This window comes from Hemibagrus wyckioides, linkage group LG01, assembly GCF_019097595.1.
Source record: "Hemibagrus wyckioides isolate EC202008001 linkage group LG01, SWU_Hwy_1.0, whole genome shotgun sequence".
Classification (NCBI taxonomy): domain Eukaryota; kingdom Metazoa; phylum Chordata; class Actinopteri; order Siluriformes; family Bagridae; genus Hemibagrus; species Hemibagrus wyckioides.
This window is the reverse complement of record NC_080710.1, coordinates 10,702,065-10,719,002: the sequence shown is the minus strand read 5'-3', so window position 1 is coordinate 10,719,002 and position 16,938 is coordinate 10,702,065. Positions and strand designations below refer to the sequence as shown.

Genomic DNA, 16,938 nt, shown 5'->3' with positions numbered 1-16,938 from the left:
TGTAGGTGAACTGTCAGTTCTCAAAGTTGATGTTTTGGGCAAATGTAAGGATCTGAGTGACTTGATGGCAAAACCAATGGGCCATTCTTGTGAGGTGTTCCTGGTATGCAGTGGTTAGTACCTACCAAACAAGGACCAAGAAAGGAGAATCAGTGAACCAGTGAAAGGGTCATGGGCTCCCAAGGTTCACTGCATGGGAGATTATCTGTTCTGATCTCATCAAAGAGCCACTGTAGGATAAATTGGTGAAAAATCGAATGCTGTCTCTATTTGAAATTTGTCAAAAACACAGTGCTTTGCAGTCTGAGCCCATATTGAAAAGCTTTTATTATTATTATTATTATTACTATTATTTGCAATTGGAAATGAACAGAAGGATTTAGAATTTTGAAATATGTAAAGCAAAGAAAGTAAATACTGAATATTAAGAGTCTGCACTAATTAAATGCAATCAAATATGTGATACTGACCATGTGAACTGCTTTGTCTAATCTCTAATGAATTTGATGAGGTTTGTGAAGAGTTTATGGCACTCAGAAATTCATGTATATTTTTATTTATTTATGAATTCTACTTTTTACTCAAGTTGTTGTCAATATTATATTTTGTATTATTATAAAAGCATTTTCTCTGAAAGCACTTTATCTGAAAACAAATTTTGGTGGGTTTGAATGGTACATTTACCAAATAAAAATGCAAATAAATAAATGCAAAAAAAACATCTAACCTTTAATTATACTGACTTGTTATAATTTAGCATTGAATCAGACTAGACTAATACATAGACAAAATAGAATTACGTAAATAGAACATACTTATAATATATTATTAGCACCAAATAAATAAATATTTCCACCATGTTTTGTTAACTAACATCTCTCTCTCTCTACATATATTTATATATATCATGTCAAAAGTGGATATGTATGTATGGTATAGAATGAATACAGGAAATAATACAATGACTATAGAAATCTTTTTATACATTCTCATCTATCAGATCTATCATATGTACAGACTTTGACAGCTTCTATTAATGCTATACTTATAATAAAACTAATAAAATACTTAAGTATGTATAAATGCACTTAATCAGATATTTCTAAATAGAAGATTACTAAATTACATATCTATTATAAACAAAACCACTGTACAGTCTTGTATATTGTGGAGGTACAGCTGATCTTATAATTACATTATCTTAAGCACAATTAATAAGAATGAATACAGAAATAATACAATGACTTTTTTCCCAAAAAAATCACTATATAAATGTTTTTATACATTCCCATCTATCACATGTACAGACTTTGACAGATTCTATTCATACTATAATCATTCATATAGAAATATTCAGAAATCCAAATCATGTTTTTTCTCTTCTTCACATCTGTCAATCAGAAATCAGATATACACTTACTTCCTCTTCTCAGAGCTGATGACGTCTGTCCTCTTTACTCCCTATAACAGATAAAGTGCAGTGTGTTGATCACACAAACATGTATTTCTTCCTGAACTAGGATTAAATAAACAAATCCAAATAAGTGTTAATAAGACAATAAATTAGAATGTACAAGACTCAAAATAAATGTAAAGCATTAAAATGTCACAAAGGCTAGAAAAGCAAATTGCTGGTGCAGGAGGAAATGGATTTTTCTAAAAAGGCCATAAACATCACTGACAAGGAAGCAGAGGAGTCCAAAGAGCACTAAACAGTAAACATACAGATGGGTGTAATGCATACAGTTATGCATGTAAAAATATGTTAACAATTAAACATTAAGAGCAGTCAGGGACATAAAAATTCAAATGTCTGTCAAACATATAACTATCTGAAATGTTTGAAAACTTGAGGACAGATGAGTATACTGTCTCCTGAGGACAGTGAAGGAAACTCACCTCATTATTTACAAAGACCTGAGTGAGTCCTATCTGCATGTCAGGGGTTTTCATATATTCCTCCCTAGATGTTTAGTAAGAAATACAACAGGATATCACAAAATGTCAGTGTAACGATGCTTGCAGAACCAGAGCACCAGAGGGAGCCATCACCCGAATATTGACATTTGCAAACTCACTTCCTGTCTTACTCGGGTATTTAAGCAGCACGCTGCCTATTGTTCACTGCGAAGTATTGGTCTCTCTAGTGGATTACGTGCTAAGCCTTGTTTATTGTTCCGGATTGCCTGCTACTGTTTTCTACGAGTCGCGGTTTTGGTTTTGGTTTTGGTTTTGGTTTTGGTTTTGGTTTTGGTTTTGGTTTATGTTCGCTAGTTCTTGATTTTCCGGTTTTTGACCCTTTCGCTTAGCCATATCGATTCCGATTCTTGCCTGCCGTTTTGTGAATAAAGATCTGCATATGGATTCTACTACGCCTGCCTCGAGCGCGTCCTTACAGAATACTTCGCCTTCAGAGAATCCAGCGGATCTTCGTGCAACCTTAGTTCGCCAAGGACATATGATCCGGTTCTACCAGGACCAGGTGGAGGCGTTAAAAGTCACCAACGCGCTGCTACGACAACGACAATCTCCCGCCGCAGCTCCAGTTCCGCCTCCGCGCAGTGAAATTCCACGCTTCGTGCTGCCAGAAAAGTTTGATGGTGCCGCGGATCGATGCCGGGGTTTCCTGCGCCAGTGTGACAACTTTTTCTCTCAACAGCCGGAGGTATACTGCAGCGATAGCATCAGATGCGCATTCCTTTTATCTCTGCTGACGGGCAAAGCGCTGGATTGGGCTTCGGCTGTGTGGGATTCGGATCCTCAGGTCAAGACCTCAGCTGATTACTTCGCGAATCTGATCAGGGAAGTGTTGAGTATCCGGCAGGAGGTAAAGACATTTCTGTCCTATTACTGGAATTACGCCAAGGAACTGATACAGCTGCTGATTTTGCTATTAAGTTCCGCACGCTCGCTGCTCAGTCAGGCTGGAATGAGGCGGCATTAATAGCGGTGTTTCGGGAAGGACTTACTAGAGAGCTGAAGGCGGAAATGGCGTGCAGAGACACTGATGTTACTCTCTCCCAGTACATATCCACTGCTATTCGCCTTGACAACCTGCGGCGCCAGCATCGTACTCGCACCCCCACACCTCGTTCCTCACCACGTGGCACTATGGAATACCACAGCCAGAAGGAGGAAGTCACCGAGCCTATGCAACTGGGGAGGTCTCGTGTTTCTGAGGTGGAGCGCGAACGCCGTGTGCAGATGCAGCTGTGCTTCTACTGTGGACAACCAGGTCACAGAGTCTTCCAATGCCCAGAGAAGCCTGCCACATCCCAGAGAGAAGTCGTGAAGCCGGTTTCTAAGGGTTCTCTTCCTGCCTTCGTCCTTCACAACGACTCTCGTTTTTTCGTCACAGCGCTGGTTGACTCTGGATCAGCAGTGAACCTGATAGACAGCAACCTGGTCCGTGAGCTTGGCCTATCAACTATCCCATGCACTCCGCCGTAAAGTCACTGCCATAAATGATCAGCCCATTGGGGAGGGCCTTCTTACTCACCACACACCTCTCATGGAGGTTCAGATCAGATTATTTCACAGAGAAAGACTGAGATTTTTCGTTATTTCCTCACCATCAAACCCTGTCGTCCTAGGCCTTCCCTGGCTTCAACTTCATGATCCGGACATTTCATGGAAGGAGGGGGAATTAAAAAGGTGGTCTACCTTCTGCCTAGAGAACTGTTTTTGCAACCCGATAACCCGTCCATGCCTTTCCACGTCTATCGAAAGCCCCAAATCATCGCTCCAAGTCACACTCCCTAAAGAATACCAAGATTTCCAAGAGGTCTTCAGTAAAGAAAAGGCCGCCAGACTACCCACACATCAACCCTGGGACTGTGCCATTGACCTTCTTCCGAACACTATGCCACCTAAGAATCGTATTTACCCCCTGTCACTTCCTGAAAAGCTTGCTATGGAGGAATATATTGAGGAAGCCCTTGCAGCTGGATACATCCGCCCGTCTACCTCACCAGCGGCAGCAGGGTTCTTCGTAGAAAAGAAGGACGGCGGCCTTCGACCCTGCATTGACTTCCGAGGCCTGAACGCAATCACAGTCCCATATCCTTACCCTCTTCCCCTGGTTCCCGCAGCCCTCGAACAGTTACAAGGAGCCAAAATCTTCACCAAGCTTGACCTGCGCAGCGCCTACAATCTCATCTGGATAAAGGAGGGTGACGAATGGAAGACAGCGTTTCACACAACACATGGACATTACGAGTATCTGGTCATGCCATATGGACTCACGAACGCCCCCGCCGTCTTCCAGTCACTTATCAATGAAGTGTTCAGGGATATGCTAAACAAATTCGTCATTGCTTACATAGATGACCTCCTCATATATTCCGCCAGCCTAGATCAACACGTTTCTCATGTTCGTGCTGTCCTCCAACGCCTCACCAACCACAATCTCTATGTGAAACTGGAGAAATGTGAGTTTCACCGTTCCACAGTAACATTTTCTAGGATATGTAATCTCACATGAGGGAGTAGAAATGGATCAATCGAAAGTGTCCGCCATTACATCCTGGCCCGAACCTACCTCCATCAAGGGTTTGCAACGCTTCCTTGGATTTGCGAACTTTTACAGGAGATTCATCAGGAACTACAGTACCATTGCTAGCCCAATGACTTCACTGCTGAAAGACAAGCCCAAGAAATTTAAAGTGGACTGATCATGCCAGAGCTGCTTTTCAGAAACTTAAGAAAAGTTTTTCTTCCGCTCCGATACTCCATCATCCTAACCCTGAGCTGCCGTTCGTAGTGGAGGTGGACGCTTCGAGCTGTGGGATAGGGGCTGTGCTTTCTCAACGTCAACCAGAGTCTGGAAAACTGCATCCTTGTGCCTTTTTCTCCCGAAAGCTCACACCGGCCGAAATGAACTGACGTAGGGAACCGGGAACTATTTTCGATAAAGGCTGCCCTGGAAGAATGGAGGCACTGGCTCGAAGGGGCCCGCCACCCGTTCCTGGTCCTTACCGATCACAGAAATCTGGCCTATCTTCGGGAAGCCAAGCGTCTCAACCCACGGCAAGCTAGGTGGGCGCTATTCTTTACACGATTCAAGTTTTCAGTCTCCTACCGCCCCGGGTCTAAGAATGGGGAAAGCAGATGCCCTGTCGCGAATCCATGAAACCCTGGAGCCACCATCCAGCCCAGAGCCTATCCTTCCACCATCTGTCCAAGTAGCTCCTGTGCAGTGGGACCTGATGAGTGAAATTGAACGGGCTCAATCGACAGAGGCCCCCCCCCCAACATGTCCACCAACCAAAGTTTATGTACCCACAGGTTTCCGCCAACAAGTGTTACGATGGACCCATGAGAGCCTGAGTTCAGGACACCCCGGCACCCGTAGAACCATTCAGCTGGTACGACAAAGATTCTGGTGGCCATCGCTCAACCACGATGTCGAGGAGTTTATCTGGTCCTGCTCGGTCTGCGCACAGTCCCGAACGAGCCGTCGGCTACCAGAAGGTCTACTTCAACCACTGCCAGTTCCACGCCGACCCTGGTCTCGCATCTCAGTAGACTTTCTCACAGACCTCCCTGTCTCTCAAGGTTTCACCACAGTCATGGTTGTAATCGACCGCTTTTCCAAGTCCTGCAAGTTAATCCCCATGAAAGGTCTGCCTACTGCCATGGAAACAGCCACAGCCATTTTCCAAAACATCTTCCGTCACTATGGTTTACCCGAGGACATTGTTTCTGATCGCAGCCCACAGTTCACATCTCGTGTGTGGTCGGAGTTTTGCAAACAACTCTGGATCAATGTCAGCCTCAGCTCTGGGTATCACCCCCAGTCCAATGGCCAAGCGGAGCGGCTTAATCAAGACATTGGGAGGTTCCTAAGAACATACTGCAGCCGTGAGCAACACCGTTGGAGTGAGTTTCTCCCCTGGGCTGAGTATGCCCAAAACTCGTTGCGCCACTCCTCGACCGGCTTAACTCCCTTCCAATGTGTTTTGGGCTATCAACCTCCGCTCTTTCCTTGGTCCGGGGAACCCTCGGATGTGCCTACAGTTGAACACTGGGCAAGACGTAGTCAGGAGATCTGGGAAAGAGCCCATGTTCGTCTCCAGAGAGCGATCCGACGACAAGAGCTCCAAGCTAACCGGCGTCGGCGTCCCCACCCAGGTTACCAAGTGGGTCAGAAGGTGTGGCTTTCTACTAGGAATATAAAACTAAAACTTCCTTGTCATAAGTTAAGCCCCAAGTTTGTTGGCCTGTTTAAAATTCTACGCCAAGTTAATCCAGTTTCTTTCCACCTTGAGCTTCCAGCATCGTATCGTATCTCGCCTACCTTCCATGTGTCTTTACTCAAGCCCTTCCACGAGCCTCAAACCACCGGCCCCGCTATCACTGAACCTCCCCCACCACTGGACATTGATGGCTCCCTTGCCTACCAGGTGCGCACGCATCTGTAACGATGCTTGCAGAACCAGAGCACCAGAGGAAGCCATCACCCGAATATTGACATTTGCAAACTCACTTCCTGTCTTACTCGGGTATTTAAGCAACACGCTGCCTATTGTTCACTGCGAAGTATTGTTCTCTCTAGTGGATTACATACCAAGACTTGTTTATTGTTCCTGATTGCCTGCTACGTGTATGATCTTTGCCTGTTACTGTTTTCTACGAGTCTCGGTTTTGCGGTTTTGGTTTGTTCGCTAGTTCTTGATTTTCCGGTTTTTGACCCTTTCGCTTAGCCATATCGATTCCGATTATTGCCTGCCGTTTTGTGAATAAAGATCTGCATATGGATTCTACTACGCCTGCCTCGAGCGCGTCCTTACAGTCAGTATAGCAGTAGCTAACTGCATCACAATGGGGCTAGGATTAAATTAATAATGGTGTAAAAAAAAAAAAAAAAAAGTTTGCATTAATTGGGTGAGTTGTCTGCATCACAGGGTTCTTATTCCGGAAACCGGCCATACTTTTATAATATGAATCCTAAAAACAGAAGAATGCTGTAAAATTTGACATGCATTTAGTGAACTGGACTTTACTGATGTTTATTAAGTTATCAGCAGCTGATTAGCATACATTTGAGTCCACATAACTTTGATTTTTGAGCAGCACAACAGACTAATCTATGGCTTCTACATGCTGTGGGAGGAAGTACAGTCTTCCCAGCAGCTTTAAATATAAGCATCTAAATGAAATATCTTGCAATGTAGCAATAATGTAATAGTGTAATAGCAATAATGCTGTACTAATCAAATACATAGGCTATTTACCTTAATAGGGTGAGTGTCAGATCTACCCACATTCACCTCGGGGTTCTGATTTTGGAAACCTACCATATGTTCATAGTAGGAATCCTAAAAAGAAAAAAAATGACACTGGTAAATGGTTAGATAAATACATTTCTGACATACATTTAGTGAACTGGACTTTACTGATGAACAATATCATTAAAAGTGATCAGCTGACTATTACTACACATTTGAGTCCATGTAACTTCATGATTTTGAGCAGCACAACACTTTAAAGCTTATCTTAAATATCTTGCAGTGTAGCAGTAAGTGAACAATAAATATGAATTTTTTAGGGATAATTAGGCAAATGAGCTGCTTCTTCATATTTCTACATTTTCACATTATCACTTTTTTTCTTAAACAGAGAACTGACTTACATGTCCACCTGCATTATGTGTTGCTGTATAAGAAAGGAATATATATATATAAATGAATCATTAGTTTGTAGTAAATGATGGTGTATGTGAATACTGTATAGCCTAAACAAACAGAAAATATCTCAGGAATGACAATCAATATCATAACAATGCCATCAGCTACATGTCTGGTCTCTAAGACCAAGCAAATATTTATCAATGACTGGAGATCTTCACACATACCTCCACTCTGGTTATTTCCTCTGGAGTTTGTTTTTGGCCTGAATGACAGTAAAAAGTAGAGCAGATTATAGAGCCATGCAGATTTAAGTGTTATTTCCTTCACAAGACAGTAAACAGTAACCAGACAAAATTCCTAAATAGACATCTTATACACTATACTGCCAAAAGTATTCGCTCACCTGCCTTGACTCGCATATGAACTTAAGTGACATCCCATTTCTAATCCATAGGGTTCAATATGACGTCGGTCCACCCTTTGCAGCTATAACAGCTTCAACTCTTCTGGGAAGGCTGTCCACAAGGTTTAGGAGTGTCTTTATGGGAATTTTTGACCATTCTTCCAGAAGCGCATTTGTGAGGTCACACACTGATGTTGGACGAGAAGGCCTGGCTCTCAGTCTCCGCTCTAATTCATCCCAAAGGTGTTCTATCGGGTTGAGGTCAGGACTCTGTGCAGGCCAGTCAAGTTCATCCACACCAGACTCTGTCATCCATGTCTTTATGGACCTTGCTTTGTGCACTGGTCCACAGTCATGTTGGAAGAGGAAGGGGCCAGCTCCAAACTGTTCCCATAAAGTTGGGAGCATGGAATTGTCCAAAATGTCTTGGTATGCTGAAGCAGAGTTCCTTTCACTGGAACTAAGGGGCCAAGCCCAGCTCCTGAAAAACAACCCCACACCATAATCCCCCCTCCACCAAACTTTACACTTGGCACAATGCAGTCAGACAAGTACCGTTCTCCTGGCAACCGCCAAACCCAGACTCGTCCATCAGACTGCCAGATGGAGAAGCGCGATTCGTCACTCCAGAGAACGTGTCTCCACTGCTCTAGAGTCCAGTGGCGGCGTGCTTTACACCACTGCATCCGACGCTTTGCATTGCACTTGGTGATGTATGGCTTGGATGCAGCTGCTCGGCCATGGAAACCCATTCCATGAAGCTCTCTGCGCACTGTTCTTGAGCTAATCTGAAGGCCACATGAAGTTTGGAGGTCTGTAGTGATTGACTCTGCAGAAAGTTGGCGACCTCTTCGCACTATGCGCCTCAGCATCCGCTGACCCCGCTCCGTCAGTTTACGTGGCCTACCACTTTGTGGCTGAGTTGCTGTCGTTCCCAAACACTTCCACATTCTTATAATACAGCTGACAGTTGACTGTGGAATATTTAGGAGTGAGGAAATTTCACGACTGGATTTGTTGCACAGGTGGCATCCTATCACAGTTCCACGCTGGAATTCACTGAGCTCCTGAGAGCGACCCATTCTTTCACAAATGTTTGTAAAAACAGTCTGCATGCCTAGGTGCTTGATTTTATACACCTGTGACCATGGAAGTGATTGGAACACCTGATTCTGATTATTTGGATGGGTGAGCGAATAATTTTGGCAATATAGTGTATATTTATGAGCCTTTTACAGAAAATACATGTTTATAACTCATGTTAGTTATAAATAAATAATAAATATAATAAATAAAATAAAAAGCTGCTATTAAATATCCATATATTAAATACCAAGTAGATTAGAAACTGAGGGTCTAATTTACTTACATTTCTTTTACTTTCACAAAGTAGAAAATCAAACCAGCAATTCCAGCGACCCCTAATAAAACCCCAATAACAATCCCAGCTATAGCTCCTGCAGACAGTGAGTCTCCACCTGCATTCCCTTTATCTGTTAAAAAATAAAAAAATAGAAATCAGCAGCATATTTTTTATTTTTTTCTGTCGCTCTCAAGGGCTGTAAGGTATTTTAGTCACGTGGTGTGAACGCGGCGGTGTGCAGACCGATAGGTGTAGGACATCACAATATCGTGAGAACGGTTCTAGAGCATATTCCAGCACACACTCTCACTCTCGGTATTTTGGCGTGTGTGTGCGTGTGTGCAGAGAGAGATGTCAGTCAAAATCATGTACAGTAAACGGCAACAGTGCTCAACTAAAACGATCAACATTTACTTATACTTATAATTGGAACAGTCCATATTTAGTCGGCTTTAGAGCCTATGTGGTCTTGTGGAGAACAGGTATATCATGCAGGACTGTTGGATAAAACTCGTGACTGTTAACAAGTCGCATGATATGAAATAACTCACAGTAAATGATGAGGCTCAATGGGAGACTCTTTTTTCTGCTGATGCTGTTGGATGCTTCACACTCGTATGGGCCTGTGTCACCTCTGATCACACTGGTAATGGTCAGACTGCTGTTGTTGTCTGTTAGCAGAACTCGCTCCCCTGCTGTTATCTCAGAGCTGCCATTCAGCCAAATAAATGAAACAAAGGAGCCAGACGCAGAGCAGACGAAACTCACAGTGCTGTTAAACTCAACCAGCTCTGTTTGGCTTGGTACAATGGTAACACTGGAGACTGGAACTGGGGGTTCATAGTACAGGACTCAGACACACAACACATAAGGGCTCACCACTAATGATCTATAACCAAAATATAACAGGAAGCACTGTATAAAAGCTTTTAGATCTCCTTATTTTAAATAATAATGACAAAGATCTTTTTTGACTATGATTTTATGATGAAATTGCTGAATAATAGCTAGAATAATATTAATAGTAGTCTTAGCTATTAATAGCAAAAATAGTATTTTATTGACATCTTTGACATTAAGCAATACTCTCAAAACCAAGAAAAAAAATACCAAACCAAATACCAATACCAACCAAAAAAATATTTTGTATAATTGTTTAATTATTTGTTTAGTTATATAAACCAACAACTAAATTCTAAATTTGACACAGAGTTTTTGAGTCAGACAATATTCATATATTATGAGCATGATTAATAATTAATAAGATACATCTGATGATATGTATCTTCATATAAACTGTACATATACTGTTTAATTGTCAGACAGCGGGGTGGGAATGATGGGTTAAAATCCTGTTGTTCAGTGAACATTAACATTTCATCCCATTAAAAACTGCACTGTTACTCTTACAGGCCTGAGCGGCTACTGATGCTGTTCTTCTGTAGCAAACTTCAATAATTCATGCAACAATTTAACAACATTGATATTCAATAACATAATATATTAGGAGATATTTCTATTCACTCAGATATTTAATTCAAACAATAGTGATGTACAATGAGTAACACAGACTGTTAATAAACAGTTCATAGTTGCATTTTAATGAAGGTTTAGGGGAAACCTCCTGTGGAATCAGAGGCATGTTCAAGCGCCATTGTGTGAACGGAGATGTTTAATTGTACTAATGGATTTTCCACTGTTGCAGTGAGCAGCAGCAGAGATTATAACGGTACTAAAGCAATCACATGTGAGGTAAAATATTTTCCTTGTATTTACGATATAAGTACTGAAAAAAACTGTAACATCACCATCAGCACTAGTCCACTAGATGGAGGCCTCACCCGAGTTATAGCGCCACCAGCAAAGGAACGCTTCCGCCTTTTTCAGCCATATAAGCGGCATTTACACCACGATATGTCGCGAAGTATCGTTCCAGTAATGTACCGATCCGATTTGCCTGTTTATCTTGTGTTGTATTACTGTGTTATGATCTTTGTTTGTTTCTCCTTGTTCACGCCTGTCCTAGTTTCTGAGTTTGCCTTCCGTTTTAGATGACCCTAATAAAACCTGCAAATGAATCCTAACGACCGATTCCGGTGCATCGTTACAGAAACACTGTAAAACACACCTCTTCCTTCAGTTGTGTTTAAAGAAAAGTTTTGTTTACTCACCAAGCACCTGTAGTGAGGTTTGACCGGTGACAACAGTTGTAGCAGTGTTTATCGTCAGAATATACGGTCCAGTATCATTCTCAGTCAGATTCCTGATCTCCAGAGCTAAAGTCGTGGTGTCTATACTGACTCTGTCTGTGTACGGTGGCAGTACATCAGTTCCAACAACAATGCTTGTTGTATTAAACTCCCATCTGATTAAGTAGTGAGGGAGGTCAGGAAGACGGATTGGAGTAATCACTACATTCTCCCCAACTGCTTTATTTATCCTCTCAGGTAATATCAACTGTTGGCCAAAGCCCAGTCCTGTGTGAAGAAACAAATATGTTAATCCACCAGTTTGCTGTATGAAAAGTAACCAGAAGTGGCCTAAAATATCTAAAACATTTGGTGTAAACCCCACAAACAAATATGTGATCAAACAAAAGATACATAAAAGACCATACTAATTATACAATTGGAATAAAATACACAAATAAATAACTAAATCCATAACTAATGAAGAGAAATGTAACTATTTAAACTATTGTAACTGTAACTGTAACTATTTGTTACAATTTATTTTCATTGTATTTGTATAGTGCTTTTAATAACAGTCTTTGTCACAAAGCAGCTTTACTAAGAAAAAGGTGGTTTTCACACTGGTCATGTCTGCTAAGGTCAAAATCTGAGTGTAATTGTTTTACATTTGTATAGTGGACACTACTGATCATCAGCTAAAACACACACGCAGGTTACTTTACTTCCTGAACAAGTGCAGACCCGAGTACAAGCTGCATTCACATTCATTAGAATCGCGGCACAGTTTCTGTGCAACTGAACTCACACCACCTTCTACAGGCAGTCTTGGGTTCAGTACCATACTGTGCTTCCTGATCAAAATGACAGAGTTCACATTTCCAACTGTTCATGCAAACCTTGCTCTGATTCAGATTTAACTGCCAGTCTGAAAGCCTCCTAAAGGTCTGAGATTAGCAGATATTAATTAGTCATAAATAATAATAAGATAGTGAGTTAAAACTGTGGAAAGCAGAAGTAGAAATTCAGGAAAAATTGGGAAGATCCAGATGCTGAAAAAGCCACAGCAGAAGCAAAGCATTAATAAAAGTTAATTTACAGTTAAATAAAAATTGAAACTAAAGCTTACAGAAGCATGTATACCTTCATCTCCAAACTTCATGAAGGTATAGCATATTTTGAACTGAAGTTATTTCGACAGTAAAGTTATTAAGTCTATATTTTGTTTTTGACCATTAGGCTTTAGGGTGAAATTAGTTTATTATAAGCAGATAAATTACATTAATTACATTAAAATACAACAAATGCCTCTTTAGGAACAGATCCCTTGATGATTATTACAATTTCATTAATAGATTTTATTGTTCAAAAACTTTTATGTCATGACACAATGTAAAAACTCATGTAGTTTTCTTTGGTAGTCTATAACAAATCACTTACTAACCCCACAGCTCTCTAATTTGAATTATTTCTAACTTTATTAAATTCTTTTACATTTTTCTTACCTAGAAAAAAATGTATGATTTATGTCTAAAATCCTGAAGTTGTTATACAAATATTGTATGTTGAGGAAGCATGGCTTTTGTAAATTCTGACACATTTCCATTGGTTTAGGCTTCTAATTCACACACACACAAAGTGCGCTTTCTTGGCTGGAAAACCCTACTATTTCTAAAACCCTGAAGATGTTATACAAATATTATATGTTGGGGAAGCATGGTTTTTGTCAAGACTGACTAAAAGTCAGTTTTAATGACGTTTGTATATTTCTATTGGTTTAGGCTTCTACTTTAACTAATAGAGAGAGAGAGAGAGAGAGATTACTATAACAAACTTACCTGAACATGTCAGCAGGAGCAGAGTGCAGCACACAGCGTGTAAATCCATCAGGAGAGATCCAGAGCTCCACCACTGATACTCAATAATCATCTCTACAGAGATCTGTGCTGATTAATAACTCTGTGACCCGAAATGACCCGAATAGTGGCGATTAGTTACAACGTGAATGCCCAGAAATGTGAGAAAAGACAGCAAGTGGAACAGACTTCAGTGGTTAAAATACCATCAGAGTTATATAGAGTTTCCGTGTTTGTAAATTTTTAACTAGCCCTGTGACGACTTTCAACACAACACTGGCCTTTCAACACAACACCGGCCTTTCAACACAACACTGGCCTTTCAACACAACACTGGCCTTTCAACACAACACCGGCCTTTCAACACAACACTGGCCTTTCAACACAACACCGGCCTTTCAACACAACACTGGCCTTTCAACACAAATTTGTTTATGTTGATTCTCTTCAGATGTCATACCAATATAAACATTAGTAAGATGTTCACCACAGTTAATATCTGAAACAGACCAGACAGTGCTTTCTACTGGTCAAATAAAGTTTTACACAGTCACAATATTACACCATTACTCTAATATTATATGAAGAAGATTATGTGTCAGAAAAGAGCAAAAAGAAAATACACAAATGCTATTGCTTTTCACTTGTGACGTGGAAAATGTGCCACACTGAAATTCATTGCTCTTATTTCACTTACACCCACCAGGCATAACATTATTACCACCTACATAACATTGTGTTGGTCCCCCTTTTGCTGCCAAAACAGCTCTGACCCGTCATGCACTGTGTATTCCCACACCTTTCTATCAGAACCAGCATTAACTTCTTCAGCAATTCGAGCAACAGTAGCTCATCTGTTGGATCAGATCACACGGGCCAGCCTTCACTCCCCACGTACATCAATGAGCCTTTTTCAGCTTCTAACACATCAACTTTGAGAACAAAATGTTCACTTGCTGCTTAATATAGCCCACCCACTAACAGGTGCCATGATGAGGAGATAATCAGTGTTATTCACTTCACCTCTCAGTGCTCATAATGTTATGCCTGATCAGTGTATTTCACTCCTTTTTGAGATACAGTCAGCAGGAAATTACATGTCAATGCTATTTTTGGTAAGAAACTGGAAAAAGTTTCTGTCACAAAGGGAAGGCATGTCCACTGTGTTAAGGATGTCCTCCTTCTAGCATTAACTATCCCCAGTAGAGGATAGATGATTGCTCTTCATCTTTCTGATAGCCATGTATACATTTTCTGTTCATTAGCACTATACATAGCAGCACAGCCTGACAGGTTAAATGAAAGCATTAGATGCTAAATTTAGATGCCTGAGATGTATATGTATCTGTCAGAAAGAAGGTGAAAGCAGATCAGTGGCTTTTCAAACAATATTATTCACACTAATGTATCTTCCTCATTAAAGGCTTTGATTAACACTATATAGAGTATAGAACAGCTTACAAAATCGATGTTAAATTCTAATGCATTAAATGCATAATACAGAATTGTTCTAAAATCCAAATCTGTTTTCCCTGAAATCTTATATTTGACTTAATCAGCATACTTTAGTCAATGTTTAACCAAATACTCACTTCCCCTTCCTCTTCTCAGTCAGTTGACAACTGTCCTCTAGAGAACTGTAATCCCTATAACAGAAGTGCAGTGTGTTCAACAGAAAATCATGTCTTTGTTCCTGAAATTGGTTTAACATATCCATATTATCACTGCAGTAAATGAGTTCAAACAGATTTAGAATTACAGGAAATAAATGTAAGATATAACCACATTATTACATATAAAAAGTTTATATTCTGTATTGGTTAAGTACAGCATTAAGCATTAAGTACAGTCTATAATCCCGACGTGCTTCAAACAGTCCACCATTGGTCCTGTCCCCAAAAAACCCCAGCCCGCCTGCCTCAACAACTACCGTCTAGTAGCCCTGTCCTCAGTAGTGACGAAGTGCTTCAAAAGACTAATCACTTCATCACTTCTTCGCTACCTGACACCCTGGACCCACTACAGTTCATGCACCGGCCCAACCATTCTACTGAGGACGCCATCACACACCTACATCACACAGCCCTGAGCCACCTGGACAGCAGAAAGGGGAATTATGTTAAGATGCAGTTTGTTGACTACAGTTCAAAATTTAACACCTTAATTCCCTCCATACTCACCACTGAGTTGGAGCCTCAGCCTATCCCTGTGTCGATGGATCTCCAACTTACTGACAGACAGACCACAGGCAGTACAGGTGGGGAACCATGTAATCACCCTCACTCACCCTCAGCACTGGAGCCCCCCAGGGTTGTGTTCTGTGCCCCCTGCTGTACTCACTCTACACCTACGACTGTGTGGCCACTTCCAGCTCCACAAACATCATTAAGTTTTTGGTGGGCCTGACCTTCAACAACGACAAGATGGCCTACCTAGAGAATCCCATGGAGAATCCCATGCATATTCTCTTTGTACATCCCAATTAATATTGGTCTGACATAAAGGTGGAAGTTAAGCGGAGAACTGCTGCGCACAGACAAAGTGTGGACAGAACAGGCAGTGGTACAGGGGTCGATGAACTTACACCTTTTGAGCAAAGAGTTGCCTCTATTGTGGGCGACATTTTACTCTCTGGAATAGTATCCGCTGCTGTGGGAGACTCGGATTCACTACATCAATGCCCCGAAGGTAACTAATTTCTCATTTATTTGCTTAACTTTGGTAAACATAGCTTACCAGTCTGCATTTAATTTTCAAATGCATGCAATGTAGCTGACCAATAGTGGACCAGAGATTATAAGCTAAGTATCTTTTGTATTTATGGAAATGCGTGAACCCATTAATAAGAAACAGACTGAAATCATTTAGCATGTGCCTGTGTTTATTTGTACTTAGATGGTGCAATAGCAGGAACGTCCACTGCTACGCAAGCAGAGTCCGCGCCTCCTGAGCAGCTAGTGCCTATTGTGTCCGGTGTCTCCGGCGTTTCTGCTGCGCCCCCCAGTGCTGAGGCCCGTCGGTCTGGCCGCGTCTTGACCCATGCTATTCTGGAGTCACAACAGCAAATCATTACGGCCATCGGGGAAATTAATAGTCACCTGAAAAATATCACTGATGCACTCACAGACCTAAGCCACTCATTAAAGGAATTGGTCAAAAAATGAACTTTGTCTCTGCTTACCAATTATATTACCGCAACCACACGTTGACGGGCCTGAATGGCTTGTTGGTTGGGCTGCACATACACTGGTTCTGGGTCGGGGTCATCTGGCGGTGCCACAGCCCCACCAAGTGGTATGCCGTGTCTGTGCGCGACATCGTGCAGCACACCACAGGCCAGCACGACGCGGCACACCTTGTTAGGGCGGTATAGCAGCATCCTCCCGGTCCTATCAAGGCAGCGCCACCGGCATTTCAGCTGCCCAATCACCCGCTCTACAACTGACCGAGTGCGAGAATGGGCATCATTGTATCTGCACTTTTGGTCAGTTTGTGG

General features: G+C 41.6%; 1 protein-coding gene across 1 annotated transcript in view; it reads right to left on the bottom strand.

The window, feature by feature from the left end:
* LOC131351658 (uncharacterized) overlaps positions 1–13,680 on the bottom strand; it is a 29,164-nt gene extending 15,484 nt beyond the window's left edge. The window contains exons 1-8 of the mRNA XM_058387150.1: positions 13,425–13,680; positions 11,569–11,874; positions 9,949–10,227; positions 9,404–9,527; positions 7,856–7,893; positions 7,634–7,656; positions 7,236–7,319; positions 1,421–1,461 (exon numbers count right to left, since the gene is read on the bottom strand). Of these exons, the coding sequence (XP_058243133.1) occupies positions 1,421–1,461; positions 7,236–7,319; positions 7,634–7,656; positions 7,856–7,893; positions 9,404–9,527; positions 9,949–10,227; positions 11,569–11,874; positions 13,425–13,515 (986 nt within the window). The 5' untranslated portion in view covers positions 13,516–13,680. The remainder of the gene's footprint in view (positions 1–1,420; positions 1,462–7,235; positions 7,320–7,633; positions 7,657–7,855; positions 7,894–9,403; positions 9,528–9,948; positions 10,228–11,568; positions 11,875–13,424) is intronic.
* Between the last annotated feature and the right edge of the window lie 3,258 nt (positions 13,681–16,938).